Genomic DNA, 22,061 nt, shown 5'->3' with positions numbered 1-22,061 from the left:
AACAGCTTATTCCTTGAGGAGGTTCAGGCAGAGTTTGACATTAAAAAGCTCAGCAGTGGACAGACAGACAGACAGTGTCCTGGATGTTTTGAAAAAGATACTTTTCTTTCATGAGCATGTAACCCAAACAAGGCTCAGTGAATCTGCATGGAAATCAAAAATGATCTTAAAGTGCCTTTTGAATCGTACAGCAGAAAGTTTCAGCACAGAACAAAAAACGCAGAAAGATGTAAGAGCAAAAAAACCTCTGAAATTAGTAACTGAACCGCAGAGTTACGTGCATCGCTATAAGGGTAACCCCGTGTATTGTAAAGTATTCTGCTTTTTGAAGACAAGATGAGCAACAGCCAAGAATAAATCGCATTGTATGGGTATAGCTAGCCATAAACCAGGAAAAAACAGCATTATTTTAATCAGAAAAGAACAGTCTAAAATGACAGTAGCCACACATTTGAACGTAATGTCAAGTGCGACCATGTCCTTGGCACAGCTGGAGATGTAATAAAGAGGAATTTAAATAAATGCACGAAATACATTTAGAGCTAGAGGCTCTTCTGCTCTAGCTTGGTAACGTGTAACAAAAACCACTGTAATGCTAAGCTTAGTAAAACGCACAGGAGTCAGATCTCTCCTACACCGATATAAATCCGCAGCTCTGCTTTCACAAACAGACTCAGTAATGGTTAATACTGAAGCACTGAGCAGAGAATCTGGCTTCTGTACTGTGACATAAAAAAGACACTTTGATGCTATTTTTTATTTTGGTCGCTACCGTCACTAGCGGTGGCAGGTAAGGCCTGCAGGAACAGCGGCTCCCAGCTCTGTATCAGGACACCGCCGCTAACCACGCCTTATATATTAATTTCAAAATTGGTTCTAGTACTGTTGCTGTTTAAATGCCTATACAACATAAATTAGAACTTTATTTCCTTTGTTTAATTCTTCCATTATTTATATCTATTTTTTCTTCATTAGCAATTTCCTTCTCCTTCCAGATTCACAGCGTTGCAACTTTAAGTGCAGGTAACACACAACTTTGTGCACTGGAATGCATTAGTCAGAGAAGGAACAGGACTCCCATGTTTTATAGGTGATCGGATAGAAGTTGAAGGGTTTTTAGCTGCTTCTGGTCTGACCAGATTCCAAAACACTTTTCTTTAGCTTCATTGGCCCACCTATTTCTTGCAGAAGACACTGCAAAGAGGATTATTCTATAAGAATTAGTAACGTAGGAATTTTTTTTCTTATATAAGAAATTTCTTTAACAATAGCCATTCCCTCAAGCCTCAGACAGGTCTGTTTCTACTTAGAGCCAACACAAAGCACTGGTTGTCAGGCCCTGGCCCAGGCTGCCCAGGGCAGGGGCTGAGTCCCCATCCCTGGGGGTATTTAAAAGCCAGGGAGATGTGGTGCTGAGGGACATGGTTTAGTGGTGGCCTTGGCAGTGCTGGGTTAACGGTTGGACTCGATGATCTTAAGGGTCTTTTCCAACCTAAATGATTCTATGATTCTGTGATTCAAAGGACTGTGCCCAAAGCATCATCCCAAGCAAATGGCAAAGTTGAGACAAAAGAAGTTATTAATTAGGTAAGCAGGGTTTTCTTGCTCAATTTTAATCTGTAGACCATAAAGCATTACCTGCTTCAAATCACCCAGCAGGCAGTTAACGCAACTGGGAACGGACACCCTGCTCCTGATCTCAAACAGCCGGACAAGACTCTCACCTCCCAGGCACAAGTTAATGCCGTTTGGTCACGCTGCAACACCACACCTTCATGTGGATTCACGAAAGAAACAAGACTTTTATCCTCTGGTAAAACAGCTTTCCAGACTTCTCTTCTGACAGAAATCTAACTGGAGTTTCTCTTCGGCCCTCCCTTATCCCACGCATACACACTACTCCTCTCTTTCATTTTTCCCCACGAGAACTTTTCAGACTTTTATCATGGACATCTACCATATTTTTTCTTATACTATGTTAGTTTATTACACATTAATTCAATTAAAAGATGAAAACATGAAACAGCAAGATGTTCAGCACTTAGTGTATCTCCTGTTTCTGTTAAGGTAACCCTATTCCTCTCACACACTCCTCTATGGCCATCCCATCCTCCAATGCACGTGATTACAAAGGGGAGCCGCCTGCGGAGGCTCTCATAGCACCGAGCATCCTCAGAGAGTTACAAAAGAAAATATTTTAAAGGCACTGGCACACTACACAAGCTCAGTAATTAGCTTTTGAATTAAATTATTAAAACTTGGTTCAGGAGAAGAACACTCATAATTCCAACAGAACGTCTCGGTCAAACTGCATCTTAGCTAGCCCAGAGATGGCCTGTGCCCCCTCATCCCCTTGGGCTACATCACTCCACACATCAGCAAGTTATTTAATGCAAGTTTGGGTCAAATTACTTATCCACAGGTGCAACTGCTCTGGTTGTCAGAGAGTACAAATGCATAGACCTGCACCTCTTACCGACTGCGAATGGACGCACCCACCTCTGCGTTAAGACCCAAGCTATAAGGTAACGGCGCTTCCTGCAGAGCCGAACAGAGAACTCGCAACGCCGAGCGTGTTTGGAGACCACCCGCTTCTGCCTCTCTCCAAGCTGCCTTCGGAGAACAGAAATTACACTTGTTTCAGCTTTGCCATGGCTTACGTTAAGGACCAACGTGTGTCACTGGAAAAGGAACAGTTGGAAACGTTGCAGCTTAGTCCTTCTGAACGCCGGCGCGTGCTGCGCGCTCCACACATTTGTCTGGGGGGTTCACAGGAGCAGCACGGTCAACTCCCCCAACAAAGAGAGCTGAGAAAAGTTTGCTGCAACTGCTAGGCTGTAAGCACCAACAAAACTTTGTGCGGGTGAGCGTTATGATTTCTAACAGACAGCATTATTGCCTTAAGAACTCCAAACAGAGGTTTTCTAATGGATCATTTACATTCCAGAATGTGTATTTTGCTGATTCTACTCCACAGGCTAAAATTTGATGATTCCTGCTCTATTGCTTGCGCATACAGTGAGAAAAAACATGGAAGCAGAAGTCACGGCTGTGAGTGACGCTTGTGCCACAAAGCTGACAGGCAGCCACGGGCAGGCACTGCCTGTTTCTGTAGAAAACCAGGGGGGCATCGAGCCCTCAGAGCACACCAAAACGCACAGCGCTACATAACAGGCAGAGTTTCACTATTCATGGAAGCGGAAGGAGAGTTATTTATTTATTTTAATTAAAAAGTCATAATTTCAGCGTGAGTCAACTGATCCTCTAGTTGACCCTATCATCCAATACCCTTTTATAAAACCTACTACCTTGAAAGCACTCTCGTCCTATTGAAACAATACATTGAGACAAATAGATCCCAAAATCCCCTTACAAGAACCTGACGAGATAAAAACAGTGCCAGCAGAAAGTCCCAGCCTGAAAACTATGCTCTTCCCGAGGGTGAAAAACTCGTATGATGCTTTCACAAATCAGACTTTGCTGGAAATCCCTTCCTGACCTCGAATCTGGATCGGAGTGCAAACATATGGGGAAGACGTCGCAGATGAGGGAGGGGAGTCTCCGACCTCGTGTAGCACACCCGTTTGCCCAGCTCGGTGTCTGCTCTCTGCGGCCAAGCTCTGACGATTTAAACAACAGTGGAGGAAGAAACGCACTACTTTAACTTCCCTCTGTGAGAACAGCATGCGGAATTCCCCCTTGAAGCAGAGGTTCATCCAAAAGCGTAAGATTGCTTAGAACTATCTTAATTCAGAACTACAGCCCTTTAAGCAACATCAAAAAAATTCCTGCTGTTTCTGCAGCCAAGCAGACGAAGTACAGAGTGCCAGAAGGTGACTCACTGATAATCTCCCCGATTTCCCCCAAACCACATGGGCACCCTTGCACCAGCAAGTTGCCCAAGATTTCAGGTTTAAGCCCATCTTCAAAATTGTTATTGTTTCAGCTCGAGACCTCCAAATAATGGCAAGCCTTTAACCTCTCCCGTAAACTATTTCTGTAATTAACCTCCACCACTGCTGGGAAATTGTGTCATATTTAAAAGAATTTGTGTAGCTTTGACTTTCAGTTACGGGATCTCATTATGTCTGTGTTGGAAAGACTGAAAATATTGAGCTATCGGATAACTTTCCCACAGGCATGGATTTCCACAGTGTCTGAGTCACTTAACCCTCTTCTCTTAAATGTGCCTGTATAAACTGAGTTCATTAAGTCCGTTACATGGCTTGTTTTCCAGAACCAGAGCATTTTTGTGGCCTCCTCTGAACTCTCCAGTATTTTCATATCTTACTTGAGAGCTACTATAACTGGAGAGTATGTTCCAGTGGCCCACTTAACTACACCATGTGCACACACATGACCACTCCAATGTGATTCTCTTTAACAAAAGAAAAAAACCCATAACAATCAAATCAACTCTTCCCACAACAGCAAAGTTCAAATTGCATCACTGATGCAACCAAACTGTGCAAGTCACTCTGCCACCTCTGTGTGAGCGGCAGGAAGCTATCACGGTTTCTAGACTTCACCCAGTCTTTTCCATTGTACTAACATCCTTCTCCCACTTGGGACCATTTAACCAGGAAGGTCAGACCAGGCCACAGCCGTGTCACTGATCACCTCGCCTGTCTGCCAACAGTAAACTTTAATAGCAAAGGTTATATATATTCTTTTGGATAATTTAAGTCAGTACTAGCATTCGAAAAAAGAACTGGTAAGCGGAGATGACTGGAATTAGCCCACTCCTTTACATCTTCCAACTTATGATCAGGATGCACAATTTGTTCCTATGCTCATTCTTAAATTTTGCCTTGCTGCCATACACCACCTCCTTTGTTTAATTAATTCTCAGGTCACACTGGAGTCAAATTCCTCAGAGAAATTCAAGTATGTGACACAAACCGAAGCAGATCGTGTGATCCGCTCTCAAGAAAGAACACCAGGTTTGCGGGGGGGGTGTCTCTTTTTCAAGCATAAGTTGTTTAGCCTTTAATCTGCACATTCATTGTATTTGTAGCATCTAATTATTTACAAAGTTCTAGCCGCTCAGTTTATTTTATTCCTGCTACTGAGAGCAGGTTAACCAACTTGCTTTGTTTTCCTAAAACACATTTAATCTTTCCACGCGCACCGCCAATGCTCGTGGCGCTTCCAATCCCACTCAATTTTTTCCCCCGCCGTTTTCCAAAACTTTTAAAATCGGTGACAGGGAGCTCAACCCATTTGTTTAAACCCAAGCCGTTTGAAAACACAACGCTTCCACTGTTACCTGTAACAGCACTGCCATAGGTTCCTCTGGCTTCCGCCGGTAACCTGTAACTAATTCGCCCCAGTTACCTGCAGTGACGCACGGTAACCACGCAGAGGCCGCCCGTCGTGAGTTGTGCCCGGGGACCCGCCGCTTGCTCTCGCTGGCCCTCCCCCCCCGCGCAGACGGGTTCACCGCCCGTTCACCGCCCCTCCCCAGCCCTCACCCGGCGCCTCCCCGCCGCGGCCCGGGCTCCAGCGCCGGCGCCTCCCGGCCACCGTAGCGCGGCGGTACCGTAAATACCGGCAGGTGCGCACCGCCCCGCCGCCCCGCCGGGAGGCGCCACGCAGGGAGGCCGAGAGACGCTTCATGGCTTTATTTCGGCTGCGAAGTGCGTACACCCGGAGCGGCCCCGCCGCCCCCCCACCCGCCGCTCCTCGCGGGCTGCCGAGCCTCAAAGTCCGCTGCGCCGCGCCGGGCTCCTCCGCACAGGGCCGGGCCGGGCTTCCCCCCGCCCCGGGGCTGCGCGGGGAAGCGGGCCCAGCGGCGGCGCGGCCCCGCCGTGGCTCTGGGCCTCCGCGGAGCCGCAGCGCGGCCCGGAGCCGCCCCGGTGCGGCCGCCGGCTCCTGCCACTCACCTGGCACCAACCCGGAAGCGGGCGACAGGAACTCCGGTGTCCGTGGCTCTAAATTTTCCCCATCGCGCCCGCCCCTCCGCTCCGTGCGGCAAACCCGACCGCCCCCGGAACCTCCCGTGCCCAGCCCCGTGTCCCCACCGGTCCTCTTTTCCACCGGCACCGACGCACAGAGCCGGCAGGGGGCGCCGTCGCCCGCAGCACCGCGGCGAGCCCGAAGGGGCGGGGCCGGAGCGGGCGGGGTTTACCGTATTTGCCAGAGCGCGGCGGCGCCGCTGTGCCTACCGTATTTGCTGTAGTTACGGAGCCGCCCCCCTCCTCCGGCCGCTCCCCGGCCCGGGGCCGCGCCCGGGCAGCCGCGGGCGATCATGGCGTACCGGGAGCTGGTGAGGCGCTGGCACCAGGGCGTGCTGGCGGCCGACGGCGGGGACTGGGAGGCCGCCCTGGAGAACTTCGCCGGGATCCCGGAGCCGCCGGCCAGGATCTGCTTCAACGTGGGCTGCGTCCAGCTGCTGGCGGGGAGGCCCGGGGAGGCCCTGCGGGTGAGCGGCGGGGGGACGGGGGGGCGGCACGACTCCCCCCGCTTGGGTTTTTGAGGGAATAAGGCTGAAACTCAGACTCCTGGAAACGAAGCCTTTCCTGTGCTGCGCGCCCGGCTGACAGCGGGCGGGACGGAGCCCCAGCGCCATCCACGGAAGCCCTCCGGGAAGGGAGGGCCGGAGCCGGCGCTGCCCTGAGGAGAAGCCTTTTTGTCCCAGCACCCGCAGGCCCGGCGGGCAGCTGCCCCGTGGGGAGATGCGTTTAAAGCTGTTCGTTAATTAGCAGTTTAAAGCTGTTCATTAATTAGCAGTAAAAAAAGCTCCGGCTGTGCCGGAGGAGCGGAGCCGTGGAGCCCCGGGCAGGGCAACTGCGGTAAGGGACAACGGGGAGCACGGCACCGTGGTGCCCAGGAGCCTCTTTTCAGCCCCGATGAACGGGCATCGGCCGGGAGGAAGCTCGGTTATGCTCCCGCGTAGGTCAGTGGTTGTTGGTTTATTTTTTCTCTTTTGCAGCACAGCAGAGCAGACTGTTAAAGCAAGGGGTGCTGTCGGAGCCACGGGAGAAGCCAGCCCCCATCTCGCCGAGAGGCACAGTCGCTCCCTGACCTCCTGCAACATATTTTCACCCCTCAATGCTATCCTTGTCTAGGCAGTACCAGGAAAATCCGGGGTTTCAGGCTTGATTCGTTATCTACCTGCCATCTCTTTGCAATGATAAGTGGAGGAGCACACCTCCCAGCTTCCTCAGAGGGAGATTCAGACAGTTTTCCCAGCACAGTGTTACTTTGAACCATCAGCCATGAGCTGCTACCAGCTTTGCTAATACTTGCTTGTATTTAGCTGGGAAACTGGCCCAGAAATATTGACTTGTAGGTGCAGTGTGAAGCCCTTCAGCTTTCTCCCTTCACATACTCATCACTGCAGCCTGCTTCAAACAGCCTTCCCTGTTTGGTCTGGTCCTGCTGCTCCCACTGTCAGGGCAAACTCTGCTCCAGGCAACACGGGTTTCTCTTTACAAAATGCTGGACAGCAAACGTGTCTCATTTGTTGTGTCCAGTCCATTTTCCCAAGGACGGATAAAAACCTGAAGAGCCAAGACCTGAAAGATGACTTGGAGCTGTCTCCTGCCCCTCAGCCCGCATCACAGCCCTGCGCCTGTCAGTCCAGAGGAGCTGGGCACGAGCCCGGTGACGGCTTCTGCGCCCAGTGCAAGTGCAGCCTGGACGTGGTGCACACACCCAGGCATCAACAGGAGAGATCCTCACTGATCCTTGGGATGTATCTGTGTTTTTCTCCTTAGGCGTTTGATAAAACCGTTGCGAAGGACAACTCCCTAGCTGTTGGCTACTTTCAGAGAGGCTTTGTCCGTCTGCAGCTGGAAATGTAAGCGAGGCGCGAGTCCGTTTCCGTATTCGATTTTCTCCTTTTAGTCATACTTTATTCCTAAACCTAAATGATTCTATGATTCTAAAATTCACTTCTTCCAGCAATCTTAAACAGTTCATAAGGTCCAGCTTGGCCTCGTAAACCGTGTCACAGGTCAGCAAGTCTTATCTCTGATAAGACTGAGATGATACGAGCTGCACAACTCCGGGGCCCCAGGGGTGGCTGATATATGACATGACTGTCCCATACACACAGAGAAAGAAACTGCTCCTGTACGCGGGGCTGCCAGGAGGTTATGTTGCCATTCAGATTTTCTTTGAGAATGAAAAAAATAATTGCGCTGCTTGGTCTGTCTCCGCATGGTGCACGTTGAGTCTGGCCTTCCTAAAAATGCAGTCTGCCCACAGTGTCTGACTCTCACTCTCTGCTGACAGCGGATTTTGTGGGCCTGATCTCAATCTCACTGATTTAATGTTGGGATTGCTCCACTAGTGTCGTGGGATTGATTACTCATTGTTTCCAGGGTTAAATCGCAGTTGCATCCTGCTCACAGAGGTGGGTGGAAGGTTTTACAGGTCCTTTCTTACCTCCGAAGCTCAGTTGTTCTCTTTCCTGTCATTTTCCCCATATTTTCCAGACCTTAATTTCCATAAAATTACTATATTTCTGGGAGGGAGTTCAAGTGAGCAGTTCTGCGCTCACAGGTGGCCCTTCAAGCAGCTACATGCTCTGTGCCTCTGCCAGCAGAGCTGCAGCCAGGGCCGGCGGAGCCCCGGCCGGCACGCTGGGGCTGCTCCGCTCTGCTCCCAGCGCTGCGCCACAGCCGGCAGAAGTGGAGCGAGCCTGCCCCGAGCATGCACGCTGTGCAGCGGGTCAGGGGCAGCACGGCTGGCGGAGCTGCCCCCCGCCCAAGGAGGTGACGGCCACCAGCACCCTGTGGCTCCTTCCCTCATCAGATGCTGCTCCCACCCACCCACATCCACCCGGGCACCTCTTGGCCGTGTTCGCTGGCCGGGTGACCCTTCCTGGACCCGTCGCTTCACCACCTGCAGCCTCAGTGGGAAACTGTTTTGATTTCAGTTGCATAGCTGGTGTAAATTCGGACTAACTCCCTTATCCTTAGAGTTTCTCTAAGTCTCTGCTCACATTGCTCTGACCATGCATGTACGCTTGTCGTCGGCAGGGGTTTCCCAGCCCTTCCTTCTCCCCTGAGACGTCTGCTGGGACAAAACTGCCAGCCGCAAGCTGGGCAAGGAGCTCACAGCATTTTTTAATCTCTGTTCTTTACATTTTCTCCTTGGAACTGTGACTATTTCGGGTATCAAAACCTACTGTTCATCCCAACCAGTAAAACTGCGCAGATAATCCCAGGCACACCGTGTTCATTTTGTTCTAACTACCAACAAGGAGAGGATGGGGAATTTTCTGATGACATACATCTCCGGGGCAGCTCTCCTCATCCAGGCTACGGAGAAGAATACATTTTTTCGCTAGCTTGACTTTTGAACTTCTTAATTAGCGTCTTCAGCTTTTTTAGTCTCAGTTTCTGCTGTCATCTCTGCATTGTAGGTACGAAGAAGCTCTCTCTGACTATCATATGGCCTTCAGTCATCTGAGACAAAATCCCTTCATCGATTACAAGCAGCTGGGGCTGAGGCACATACTCTATGCCTGGGAGGTAAGAGTCGGCCTGTCCCAGCAGTCCGTCCCTTCTGTTGGGGGTATTCCTCAGGTGTTCAGTAGTAGGCATTAGTAACCCAAGAGCTTTTCAAGACAGTACATTAGAGCAGTAAAAACTTTCTGCTTGCACTTTTTTTTATAGGAACTTAATCGTGAAAGTCATAAAACAATGATGTCTCTGAAGAGTTTAGCAAATTAAGCAGTTTGAAAAGTAAAGCTGTTCAGAGCCGATGCACAGGAATTTGTGTATCGGGGTCTTGCAGCTTACCTATGCATGTAATATTTATGCTTACATGCACGTAAATATGCATGTACGTTTTGTGAACTCCTCAGCTCTAAAAGCTGAAATAGATTGAAGTATAGACAGATGGGAACAAAACTGGTCCGTAATGAAGACTCTAAGAAACTTCGGTGCCTGAAAGCCTGTCTTTCCAACTGTAGCAACTGGTCTAGCATTACCTCTGTGTTTTACCTTGCACACTGGGCTGCAAGCTGTGTTTTGCTTCTGTACAACTTCGCTCTGCAGCTCTTACACTGTAGATGCTTTCAGCCTGCCACATCCTGTTAAAAAAGATCTAAGTCTGAACTGATTGTCAATGTTTGTAATATTTGGAATGTAAAAGACTCCTAGAAACTGTACTTTACTGTGAGGGTTCATTTTCTCTTCTGTCCTGAGTCCACACACACAGACCAAAAAGCAGATACAAGAAAGAATATTTAATTCTTTACTTCCGTGAGAGTGAGGAGTCATTGTGTAACTCAAGTCAAGCATGCCCAGAAACCCGTCCTTCAGTCTCGGTCAATTTTCGTGCACCGTATACCTGGCAGGAAGAAGCTATCCTTGGAATCTGTGGTATTACCCAAACCTCATTGTTTTTAACAGTTTCAGTGCCACAGCAGTGCCTTCGCTGAACTCGCACACACTTAGAAGCAGTAGGTTCCCTTTGAAAGGTGCAGGGGTGCCCCGAGGCCATCAGAGGAGGTTGGTATCCTTTCTGGTGTCAGCACGCAGGCCCTCGCTCCACGTGCTCTAGGCATTGCCGGGACACGTGCGCGCACTGTGCTGGCACTCCGGACTCAGGATCTGCATCCTGATTCGACTGTATCTCATTCTTACGTCTACCTGCAGCTCATTTTTCAAAATACACAAACATAATCCTCCTGAAGAGCTGTGCCATCGGCTTTTCGCATGCATGGCCTCTCACATGCTGCATCTTATCTTCTCAAGGGCAGGAGCTGTGCCACATGGTTTGAAAATGCAGAAATATTTGTCTCTTGCGAGGCTATAGCACTTCTGAGCTGAGTGAGAACTGCTGCCTTGCCTCTTCAAGAGGGAGCATCTCTGCAGTTCCTGTAGATGTTCAGGGCGGCCGTTCCCACCACCCCCCCAAACAGCAGGCTTCTACTGTCACGATTAAGGAATGAAGGAAAAGCATCCTGTTAGCTGCACCTCTGTCCTAAGCCCTCCTTGCACCCAGATACCACAAAGCCATCTACAAGCTGATAACCCTGTCAGAGGAGATAGCGACATATCTGACAGGGCGTCTGTTAGGCCACACTTCTGCCCTGTAGGCCAGCAGCTTTTCCATACGCTGACTGTTGGCCAGGGACAAGAAGAGGTCTCCCGCTCTAAATTCAGCATACAGATCAAGGCTTCCCAACACCCAGCCTGCAATACTCCCACACTTCGCCACTTCACCACGGAACACACTTACATGCTGCTAAAGGGGAACAAGCTACAGCTGACAGTTTGCACATTCACAGCCCACTACAATGTGAAATAGCTTCAGTTAAGTTATTTTGCAGTGAAAGGGAGTCAGAATTACTCTGCACAGCAAAAAATATTACCTAGTTGCATACAGGGGAAAAAAAAACCATGCAACTTGCCAAAAAAATCCTTACGGGCCTTTCAGGTGCGGGAAGGATAAGATTAAAACTTGTGTGGTACATCTGGTGTTCCCCGTGCCTCTCCTTGCCTTGAGCAGAGCTAGCAGCTCTAGCCCACCAGGAGCTAGCCCGGAGGTACAGCTTTGATCTCTTTGCACTCTGATGATGAAGTTTTCTCGGCTGTGCTGCTCAGAGCACCTTTCCTGTGGCCAGTGGGGAGTAGATTGGTGCTGCTGCTGCTGTATCCCTGGCGTTTCAGTGCCTGGTCCCTGTTTCTTGGCTGGGTTCGGTAGGTGGTGTTGGGTGTCTGCTGAGGTTCAGCCCTCTGAGTTCTGCTCCCTCCTTGCCCGCTCCAGGTGCTGTACAGCACTGCAGCAGCGCAGTGCCGGCTGCAGCAGTGGCAGGAGGCCAGGGTCACCCTAGATAAGGCCGTTGTATGGAGACCTGAAGGAAGAACAGCGATCCTGGACCTGGCCCGTCAGCGGGTGCAGGTAAGGCCACCTCCATGAGTTCCTGGGTACATGCATTGGGCTTAAATTAAGAAATACGAGATGAGAATGTGGTAATTGTTGTATGGTTAGGTTTTCCTGTCTACCGACCTGCTTGGTGACCTGGTAACGGAGCCTGAGCCATTTGCATGCGATGCTCTACCAAACTAGTGCTTCAGCTAATTACCTAACTCCGTCACCCCCAGGTGCTTCATAGCACACAAACACCATGGTGGAGAATTATGGGATAACTTCTCAGGGTGGGGAGTTTACTTTCTAGTCCTTGCTGTGTAGGAGCTTAATTCTGTTTGTACTTGTACTGTAAAACAAGTTGCCTTATGCAGTGTTGAAGTGCAGAACAAGTGCAGATTTGGAGGGTCTCCCTTTTCATGACACTGGCTGACTTTTTTGAGTCCCTTTGGCCTCAGATACAATTGGTGCCAGCTCAGGTAATTAATGACAATCACATTTAGAGCTTAAGTAGAGCACGAAAGTGTTTCCAGGGTTGGTTCTAAACAATAGTTTCTTGTTAGACTCTTTTATGACCAGGAACAGCTTGCAGATCTCTGATTCACTCTTCCTGGAGGGTTCATTATTTTGCTACCTCCATACTTCTTTATCTTATTTGTATCCTTTCTAAGGGATGATTGCTTGGTTTTTTTAATGCGATCATCTCTTCCAGCATCATGTTTGTGCTTTACATTACTGTATTATTTATATTCGCTATTAGCATGCTACTCAGTGGTTGAACAGAGGAGAAAAAAGCATTTGAAGTCAAATTGAAAAACTGCTTAGAGTTTCCTTTAATAAACTTTACTCCGCTGCCCTCCCTTCCCATGCCAACAGTCATTGTCTCAGCACTGGGTAGTGGCTGATGAGCTCCTAGTTTGCATGTTCTTGTTAAACCTGAGTGACCTTTTTCAAGTTCACAGCCATAATTTTTGCCCCAGTGTCTTCCTGGAGCTGCTCGTGCACGCACAGGGAAGCTATACTTTCTTTTCACTGCTGTTATATTTCATTTAATATTAACTGATGCTTTTTCCCTTATCTGCTTTCCATGCCCTAGGACCGTCTGTTTTTAGAGCCCATGCAGGTTCCTCTCGGGGAATTTTTCAGACCACGAAAGAAGGAAGTTGAGCAGCTGGATACAAAAGATTTCCTGGGTAAACCCAAGGTAACAGGCAGGTGATCGTTACGATTAACAGCAAGCAGATTAAAATTCCACCTTCTGACATCTCCAGAGAGCATTATGTTGGCCTCTCCACTGGTGGAGACCAAGAGCTTGTCAGGGCTTGCAGCCAGTCAAGGCACCTGGGACGCAGAAGCCGAAATTTGTAAGAATTGCCACCTCTTCTATCAAAACTGCACTTTGGTGCTAAAAAAAATTTAGCAATCTTGGTCACTTTAAACTCTGAAAAAGCTGAGCAGGTACTTAGGGAACCCCGTGGTCGTCCTTTTGCTGACGACAACATTTTCAAGAGGAGCACATTCCTCCAGCGCACTCCTACTCACTGCTGCATTCCTGGTGGGACAGGCAGGCGCTTGGAAGACAAATGCTTTGTCACATCCTTTAACGCGAGTCAGCAGAGAATTTCTCTGATCCCTTCTGTGACCAGTGCAGTCAGCAGAAGTGCCACAGGCCAGAGAGCTCTGACACGAATAAAGGGAAGGGAAAGTAATTCACTCACTTGTAAAGAAACCTTGGAAAGACTAAAAACACAGGGACAGCAACAGTTGAAGCTGTTTTGGGAATCCAGCTCTGCTTTTACCACTACGTGCATGGCTCTGCTTTTTGTCTGACTTCAGGATGTCAGAAGGGAAGGGATGTCAGAAGGGATGTCAGAAGGTCTGAGTAGATAGCCCTGCATGAAGTTTGAGAGTCTCGTCATCCAACCTGGCTTCAGTCATTACTTTGTCCTCTGACAGGTGATCTCGTCCATCATTCCCAATGATGAGTACATCGGCTTCGAGCCTCTCAGGCCTCAGGTGAGCAGGACATAGCTGTGAAAGGAGGAATGGAGCTGTCATGGGGCTCCAGGTAGGGCCTCAGATCCTGACACTGTCAGGGTAAGAACATATTATTGAAAAAAACAGTGCAATATCAGACTAGATCCACAGGGCCCTTCAAAGCCAGGCGGTGGGCTTCAGCTCTGACTGGAAGGGACTCAGCAATGTGAGTCTCCAGCCCTTTGAAGATGCATCTTTGTCTCTTTGCCATGGCAAAACAGCAGTGGAGACTTTGCTATGTTCACCAGGCGTTTGCTCAGCACTTTAGTAAATTTGTCAGCGTACGTATGGCTGGCTTGCACTGTCAGATGAGATTCTTAGAAGTAAGGGTAGGGGAAAAGATTTTGTTACTCGCCTCCTGATGGGATGAAGAGGGAGGGGGAGAAATAGAAGGTACATCCTGGTAAGGTGTGGAGCAGCAGACTTCTATCTGGGTGCTGTGGTGTGGCAAATGTGGTCAAAAGCAAAGGCAAAACACCACAGTGTGGTGTTCAGAGGGACGGTAAACAAGGCGGCACTGTTGCTATATAAGGTAGTTACAAATAGATGCTGTTGTTCCCCCCACAGAAGCAGGGCTTTTATGAACCCAGTGTTGACGCTCTGCGGTAAGTGTTCCGTTCTACCCTGCTCTAACTCTTCTCTCACTATTTCCATTCGGAAGGTCATGTTTTGTTCTCTGATGTCTTTGTCTGAGGACTCTGGGGGATCCACACCCACTTCTCACCGAGGGCGGAGTGAATGGCAAACATGCAAAGGCTTGTGTGGTTGGAAAAGACGCTGCAGTTCAGTAGCACCTCTCATGCAAGAATCTCAGGGCAGTTTGCAGGAGTTGATTCAATAGTCTCGGGAGGCAGGCATGGATCGTGCCATGCCTGGGGAATGGAAGCAGGTTGTGGGACCTGCCCGGGTCCGTGGCAGAGGATGCTCAGCTGTCCCATTCTAGTTCCCAGGACAAGGCCTCCAAATACTCACTCCCAGCCACGCTGTGTTGAGCCAAATTCAGCCCTGGTTCAAAAAACATGAAAGTCATTTATTTTGGTGATATTGTACCAACAGTACTTCAGGGCTGACTTTAACAATTGTTTTGATATGGAGGATGTTTATTAGTATAATGAAAATGGGGCAGTTGCGTTTGGGAAATCAGTGTTTTCCAACCTCCTTTTGTTCTCAGTTGAACCAAAGAGTAGCAATGGAAATTGTAACTTCCCAACACCCGAAACTTCTGGCACGTGCCAGTTTGGATCGGTGCGGTGTTCTGGATCAAAGCCATCCAGCACCAGAGCCCCAGGGTTAGTAAAGGTGCTCTCATTCTTTCTTTCCAGAGACAGTGAGTCAGGCTACTACCGAGTTGTGTCCCATTATAACCCTGAGGACTCGGAGAAGTTAGCAGTGAAAGCCAGCAGTTTGGTCTTTGTGCTGACGAGAGGAGCGGATGGCTGGGCTACAGCCATACATGATGGGCAGGTAAGGAAAACGGGTGGGCTTGCCAGCCCGCCCCCCAGCAGAGACCACAGCCCTGCCTGCGCACAGGAGCTTGCCGCGTTCCTTGGGGACCCGCCTGTAGCACTGCAGAGCAGAGGATGAGTTCAGGAGCTTGTTTCCACAGACCGGTTGCTAACCGTGGATTTCTCTGACGCTGGGCTCCCACCAGCATCTGCCATTCACCTCTGTAGCTCCACAAGGGCATCTTTTTGGGCACTTGTGCTCTCCGCCATACAGGATTCTGTTGTGGAATTGTGTAGGGTAACAGACCTCACCATTTAGAGCAGTATTTGTCACCCGAGAGCTCTAACGGAGCCGAGGAGACAGGCTGGTCCTTACCTGGTGTGTAGGGCCTCTGCTAAATTAACTTTGGGAAGGTTTGGGGAGGGTTTCAGCTGTGCAGGCAGGTTTTATAAAGGGCTCTAGAGAAGACCTAAGGAATTAAAGCCCAGCAAATCTGACATCTTTCTGCAGACTAGGGAACCATAGTGTAAACAGATTGAATAGAAACAGATAAATATGACAACATGGAAAATCTTTCGTTGGCAGAAACCATTTATCACGTCTACTTAAGTTCTTTGAAAAAGCCAGTGCATACCTGGGTTAGGTTGAGCCAGTGAATGTATTACCTGCCTGCATTTCCAAAAAAAGTCAAAAGATTCTTCACAAGACCACTAAAAAAAGTGAGCTGTTTGAGCAAGAGAGGCAGTGCTCTGAGGACTGGTAACAGGTTAAAATACAGAAATAAAGGGTGGGCATAAATGAACAGGTTTTTCTTTCTTTCTTTCTTTTTTTTGAAGAAGGGATGTCCCCACAGAGAATCTGCTCTGACATAAGCATTTAGCATATTCCTAAGTGATATAGTAATAGGGATAGTGATGTAGTGCTTCTTACAGTGACCGTGTTTAATCAAACCATTACGTGACGGATAATCAAACCGTTCAGCGTAGCCTGAAGCATCTGGAGCCAGCAGTGAACAATTACAGAAGTATTTGAATGTGCTGGCTGACTGCTCATTGAAGTGTCAGATGAAATTCAAAGTAAAAAAAAGTAAAGTAATAGACACTGAGGGGGGAAAAAAAGCATAATTACTTACAATGATCAGTTGAAATTAATAGCTCTATAGCAGTGATTGTCAGAAGACACAGAAATGCTGTCGGCCTGGTATCCCTCGACATCCTTGCTGCTCTCTTCCTAAGCATCTATTTCAGGAGCAGGGTGTTGGGCTTGGTGGGCGTTTCGTCTGTTATATCCCAGCCACTCAATTAGCACCACTGATTTCAGCAGAAAAAGATGCAAAGGGACCCTTGGATTTTGTTCGGCAATTTCTGAGCACAAACCGCCTGGGCTGCCATAGCCGACCCTGGGCCCTCCATGGGCACAGCGGTGTTGCGGCGGGGTGCGCAGGCAGTGGTGCTTTGCAAGGGCAGAAGCAGTGCGGAGCGGGGCTACCAGAAGATGGGGCTGGGTGGGCTGGGGCTGCGTCTGTGCAGCAGCAGCTCCTGTCTCACCCTGCTCCGCTCTCTGTCCCGCAGAAGCTGCGCATACCGAGCTCTCTCCTGGAGCCTGCCCCAAAGATGGATAAATGGGTGAGCTGACAGCCTTGCAACCGGGGGTGAGGAAGGAACCAAGAAACACATTTGGGACATTTGTTTGTAAGATTATCACAGAATAGAACATCTGTGCAAGAGAAGCATAGAGTGTTTCAGCTCAGACACCTTGAATGAAGACCCAGTGCTCTTGAACTGGAACAACAGAAGAGTTAAGAGCAGGAAAAATGCTTATTTTTTTTCTGTACATCAGATCCCTTTACAGCAAAATCTGGGGGTTTGGACACATATCGAAGCCCAGTGGCTTGCATCACAGACTAATCTAGGTGGTGGTGTCTCTTGTTTGCTGTGGGCTGACGGAGCACACAGAGATGAGCAGCTGCCACCGCTCTCCTCGCCCACTGTTGAGCCACTGGAACACAATGAGGAGTTTGAGGGCTTGAGGCATGTGTTTGCCCAGCCTGCTCCTGTGATGCCTGCAGCCACTAGATGTAGCATGGAAGCGGGTGAGGAGTGCTCACATGTTCTAGTTCATCGGCAGAGCGAGAGCAGGTTAACCTCCTGCAGTGGGATAATAATATCTTAAACAGACACCACTTTTTGCCTTGAGGCCATACACCTAAGCCCTAAACCCTCACCTGTGAGCTAGGAAGACTTCCTTCATCTCCCATCTCCACCACAGCCATATCCACACGTGATCCAAATAATTTTCCATCTGAACCCAGTGCAGAAAGGTGCAACTCAGACCCCTGTTTCCTGGGAGAGATTTTTGAAGCACATGGTTGTTCTGATGTTGCTACCATTTTTCTCCCCCCCCTCCAAATGAATCCCTGGCCATCACACACACTTGGGCATTTGCTCCATGGATGTCTCCCTGTGAACCAGCCTGAGTTCCCAGGTGAGCCAGCAGATGGTGGGGAGAGCCCTCAGTGCAGCATGAGCACCCTCCCTCTGCTCCAGCACCAACCCAGCAAGGGGCAGGAGGCCAAGGAAGCGTCCCACCAAACTTCTCATCACCCCTGCTATCCATCAGAGCTGCAGAGGCCATGGAGAGCCTGAGTGCTCCGCCTCATCCAGCCAGTTAATGAACTGGGTTCCCTGGGGCTCTCTCTGGGGTTACACCTAGAAATTCATACCTGGCTGCAGCCTCTGTCATGCACACCAGCCCTGCCCAGGCTCCGGTGTCCTCTGCTCACTCCTTTCTGATGTTGTTCTGTTGCAGAAGATCAGCAATGGGATTCCCCTCCCTCCTGCCCAGGTGCCTCCCAGCCGACTCCATGTGAAGCCGAAGCCAGGTAGTCCCCCGGGCCAGGGACCAGGGGGGTTATGTGAACCTGGGCCCAAAGCCCCCTGCTTTAGGGGTGCCTGGGGAGCCTGGTTGCCCACTGCAGCCCTGGCTCCCTGTGTGCTAGCGGGTTGCAGAAGAGCTGCGGGGGACCTCTGCTGACTGCAGGCACTGTTCCTCTGCTCTTGTTTTGTTCTGCAGAATCTCCCGAGGGAGAAGATGCCTCTGCAAATGATGCTGGTGCCCAAATGGACTTCAAGGTAAGGTGTTTCGCAAGCCGAAACTGGCACAGCCTCAAGAGATCAAGGCTGGGAAAAGTGCAAGATTCCTGGCCAGATCCTCCAAAATTCCTGAGCTGCCCCCAAATCACTGGAAAAAAATCTTCCTCTGCCCGTTTTTCCATTCCAAAGAAAGGCTCCCATGTGATCTTTCCTCCTTGTGACTGTACAATTTCGTGAAGCAGCCCAAGGTTGAGGCTCACCAGGGCAGTGCCCTTTTGCACCCTCCAAGGAGCCAAGAGCCCCAGACGCAGCAACGTTCTCAGGCACGCACTTGACAGCCCATTTTGCAAAAGAGAGCTGGTTTTGAACTACCCCCTCCTCCTGTGTGGCATTTTCTGTCCCTGTCGGTCTGAGTGCCATGATTCATTGATATTTGCATTCTTCTGGGATGATGTCCTCTGAACCACCTCCGTGCCACTACCAGCTGCTGGGTGTGATGGAGCTGGAATCGCTTCTGTGTCCACTTGGGGACAGCACCTCTCCGGCAGCACCAGTTGCAGATCAGCTCTGCTCCCTTTGTCTTTGCCACCCCTCTTTGTAGGGCTTTTGGAGTACTTTTTTTGTCAGCCGTACTTCAGACAGAAGGCAGCAGAACCTGGGGACTTGGCTGCACCTCTCCGGCTGGCTGGAGGAGTTGGGGGCCTGCTCATAATCTTTTGGGTTTGGGGGGTACCTGCGCAATTGGACCCAGAAACAGGCTTCCTGGAGGAACGTCTGATCCCAGGCTTTGAATTTGTAGTTCCCCCTCTGAAATGCAGATCTGCATTTTGATGCTGCACTACCATTACGTGGTGCCGCTGAGATGAGGGGTTGTGTCTGTGTCACCTCTCTTGATACGAGAGTCCTGAATAACCAGACTGTCCACAGTGCCACATCTCTCAGCACATCCCACCGACCCATGGAGAAGCTTCATCCAGCCCGGACAGACCTGTCGTGCTGAGAGCGTGTTGTGAGTGCACCGTGGTGGTGAGGGCAGGCGAGGTGCCGTCGCTGCCGGACCTGCGGGCTCTGCTGAGGGAGCGGTTCGGCCAGCAGGCAGAGCGAGGGAAGCTGAGGTACGCTGCGGCACAGCCGGGCCCTCCGGTGCTCTCGGTGCGTGAGTGTGCGTGACAGGGCAGCGGCAGCCATTCCCCCGAGGGATACAGACCTGCCTCTGGTCTCCTGGGGACGTTTAATTGGGGTCAAAGTGTTCTAGCAGAGATTCAGCAAAGATGGGAGCACGCAGCCTTCCTTGCAGGGCTAACCTTACCATGGCTTTCGCTTTTGAGAACAGCACGTGCTCTGTGGGCTTTGGAGGCCCAAAGGGTCTTTGCCAGGAAACAGTACCATGGTCAAGAAATGGGGGAACGGAAGGAAAAACTCTGTGCAGATGCAGCTGCTGTATATTGGATTTTCTCCTGCTCAGCTCAGCCTTTGATGTACACTGGGATCAATGCAGAGCAATGTGGGAGTTGGTCCGGGGGTGAGGTCTCCCTGACTGCGACATCCCTGGGGGCACACAGTCCACGTAGTCAGAAGAATTTAGGATCTTCCCCTCAAGTGAGCGTGTGAGGAGGTGACAGTGTCGCTCCCTGACAGTGCCGTTTCTGCCCACTGAGCGTGCAGGGTGGCCCCACGTCATCGTGCAAGGTGACAAGGTCAGAGCTGGCTTACAAAGGGGACTTTGAAGACTAGAGATGTTAGAGGGCTAGGCTTGCCTCAAAGTTTGGCTTGAAGTGAGATGATTTGAGCCACGTTAATGAACCCTTGCAGCTACAGGCATTCGGATGGCAAAGAACTGGGTGCAGTTTCGGGAGAGGAGGATCTAGGGAAGATGTGGCAGCAGCTGACAGATGGCAGGCTGACGCTCTGCTGCCAGGTACGTGGGCTGTGACAAGCTTTTCTGCTGGGCTGGACTCAAATCTCTGCTTTGCCTTGCAACCTCCCTGCTGACTTTCTCCTGCAGGACTCGGACTCCCACTCGGGCAGACCCGTCCTCTACCAGATGCTGGCTCAGCACTCGTACCTTGCACAGGGACCGGGGGACTTGGAGTTCAGCAAGGGAGACGTGCTGGATATTCTCTCTGAAGGTAGCTCTCCAGTCCTGCCTGCAGGCTGTACTGGGGCAGGCTTTTGGCGTCTGCTGCAGGGAGGGACTGGGGAATAGATGGCTTCTCCAGTGCTGTCTCAGGCTCATACTCTGAGGAGATACAGGCTTGCACTGGGTTTTGCCCAGAGTTAAATTCCAGCTGTGAAAACTCTCGCTAGCCCCACTTATATGGGCCAGGGCTCATCCTGCTCCTTTATGTTTTCCCAGTGAATGACGACTGGCTCGAAGGATGCTGCAATGGCAAGACTGGCATCTTCCCCAAATGCTTTGCAACCCAGACCAGTTGTGGTGCTGCCTTCCTATAGCGAACAGGAGCCTTTTCCTGCCCGACCGCACTGTCTCCCAGCAGTGGGAGACACCAGTCCCAGCTCATTCGGGCCACAGCCAGCACAGCCAGGAGCTCTGCTGTACCTGGGCCGGAGCTGTCCCCCACCCACAGATCCCATGGGCTCAGTTCCAGCAGTTCAACAGCATTTTCTACAGCCTGTTCCCAGACATGGCATTTTTACCTCTGTGCTTACCCTGCCAAAGATGTGTCTGCAGGGCAGAGAGAAGGGGGAGGGATCTGGTGTTTGGCTATGGGAAATGTCCGTGTGGCAACTCGGACCTCAGGGCCTCAGACTGCTGGGTGGGAAGAGGTTTCTCTGGATGGAGGTCTTCACCCCCTCTCCCTGGTGGCTCAAGTTCAGGCTGGGAAGGCTGAGCCTCACTCTAATGAAGCCAAGGGCAGCCATCTGTGAGCAGGAGGCAGAGCCCAGGTCCCCAGGCCCTTGGGCCACACATCCTTATCTCCACCAGAGAGAGAGATGCTGCTCTTCTGGAAGGCTTTTGTCACCAGTTTGCAGTGGGGTATGTGGGATAACGCCTTGGGTTAGGATCATGTATCGTCTTCCACAGCAAATACCCCATGGATCTGCCAGAGCCAAAGGGCTCTGAGCATTTCTCAGCCCAGATGTCTTTGGTTCTTTTCTTAAACTCTAAAGTCCTGCCTGGATGTTGCTGCTTCGTGCTGTGTGGGCAGGGGTCCTGCAGCGCAGAGGAGCGGTAGTTGTGGAAACACCGCTGCTCAGCCCAGCCCTGGGCTTTGGCAGAGCCTTGGAGGGGCTGGGGAGAGGGCGGGCTGGTGGCTGGAGCTGGAAGGACTGAAACGACTGTCCGGTTCCTGCAGCTGAGCTGTGCTGGGCTCTGCTGATCTAAATAAAACACTCAAGTGCCTGGAGCTGGAACCTTCTATGGATTTGGTGTCTGACAAAGCTGGGCTATGTAACTTGAATATAAAATAAACCCTGAGCCAGAGTTGGCAGCTCTTAAATCAACTTCCACTTGTATTTTTCTGCTGAGATATGCCAGTAAATATTTTTAAAGACAGCTGACGGTGTCTCTGGGAAGATATTCTGCCACACACTACAGAAATCTTGCATATCTTGCATGGGGCAAGATACAGATAAGGTCACCCTTCTCCTCAGCGTTTGGGTGGCCACCACTGCTTGCCATCACCGACTGCC

The 22,061-nt window shown here is 50.4% G+C and overlaps 2 protein-coding genes across 2 annotated transcripts in view; one reads left to right on the top strand and one right to left on the bottom strand.

The window, feature by feature from the left end:
• The window catches only part of EXD3 (exonuclease 3'-5' domain containing 3), a gene marked incomplete at its 3' end in the record, with an annotated part of 300,929 nt that extends 294,893 nt beyond the window's left edge, over positions 1-6,036 (bottom strand). The window contains exon 1 of the mRNA XM_082327142.1: positions 5,886-6,036. The remainder of the gene's footprint in view (positions 1-5,885) is intronic.
• Positions 6,037-6,250: 214 nt separating this feature from the next.
• On the top strand, positions 6,251-21,829 carry NOXA1 (NADPH oxidase activator 1; the record flags this gene model as incomplete). Its single annotated transcript, XM_082327352.1, has 15 exons — positions 6,251-6,424; positions 7,722-7,804; positions 9,377-9,485; positions 11,731-11,865; positions 12,929-13,036; positions 13,789-13,848; positions 14,437-14,474; positions 15,192-15,333; positions 16,887-16,940; positions 18,124-18,196; positions 18,388-18,446; positions 19,335-19,522; positions 20,220-20,325; positions 20,413-20,536; positions 20,764-21,829. The coding sequence occupies 15 exons, from the start codon at positions 6,251-6,253 to the stop codon at positions 20,859-20,861; spliced, it is 1,551 nt and encodes a 516-aa protein (XP_082183478.1). The 3' UTR covers positions 20,862-21,829.
• Between the last annotated feature and the right edge of the window lie 232 nt (positions 21,830-22,061).

Source organism: Platalea leucorodia, assembly GCF_965183815.1.
Source record: "Platalea leucorodia genome assembly, chromosome: 15".
Taxonomy (NCBI): domain Eukaryota; kingdom Metazoa; phylum Chordata; class Aves; order Pelecaniformes; family Threskiornithidae; genus Platalea; species Platalea leucorodia.
This window is presented reverse-complemented; position numbering and strand designations above follow the sequence as displayed.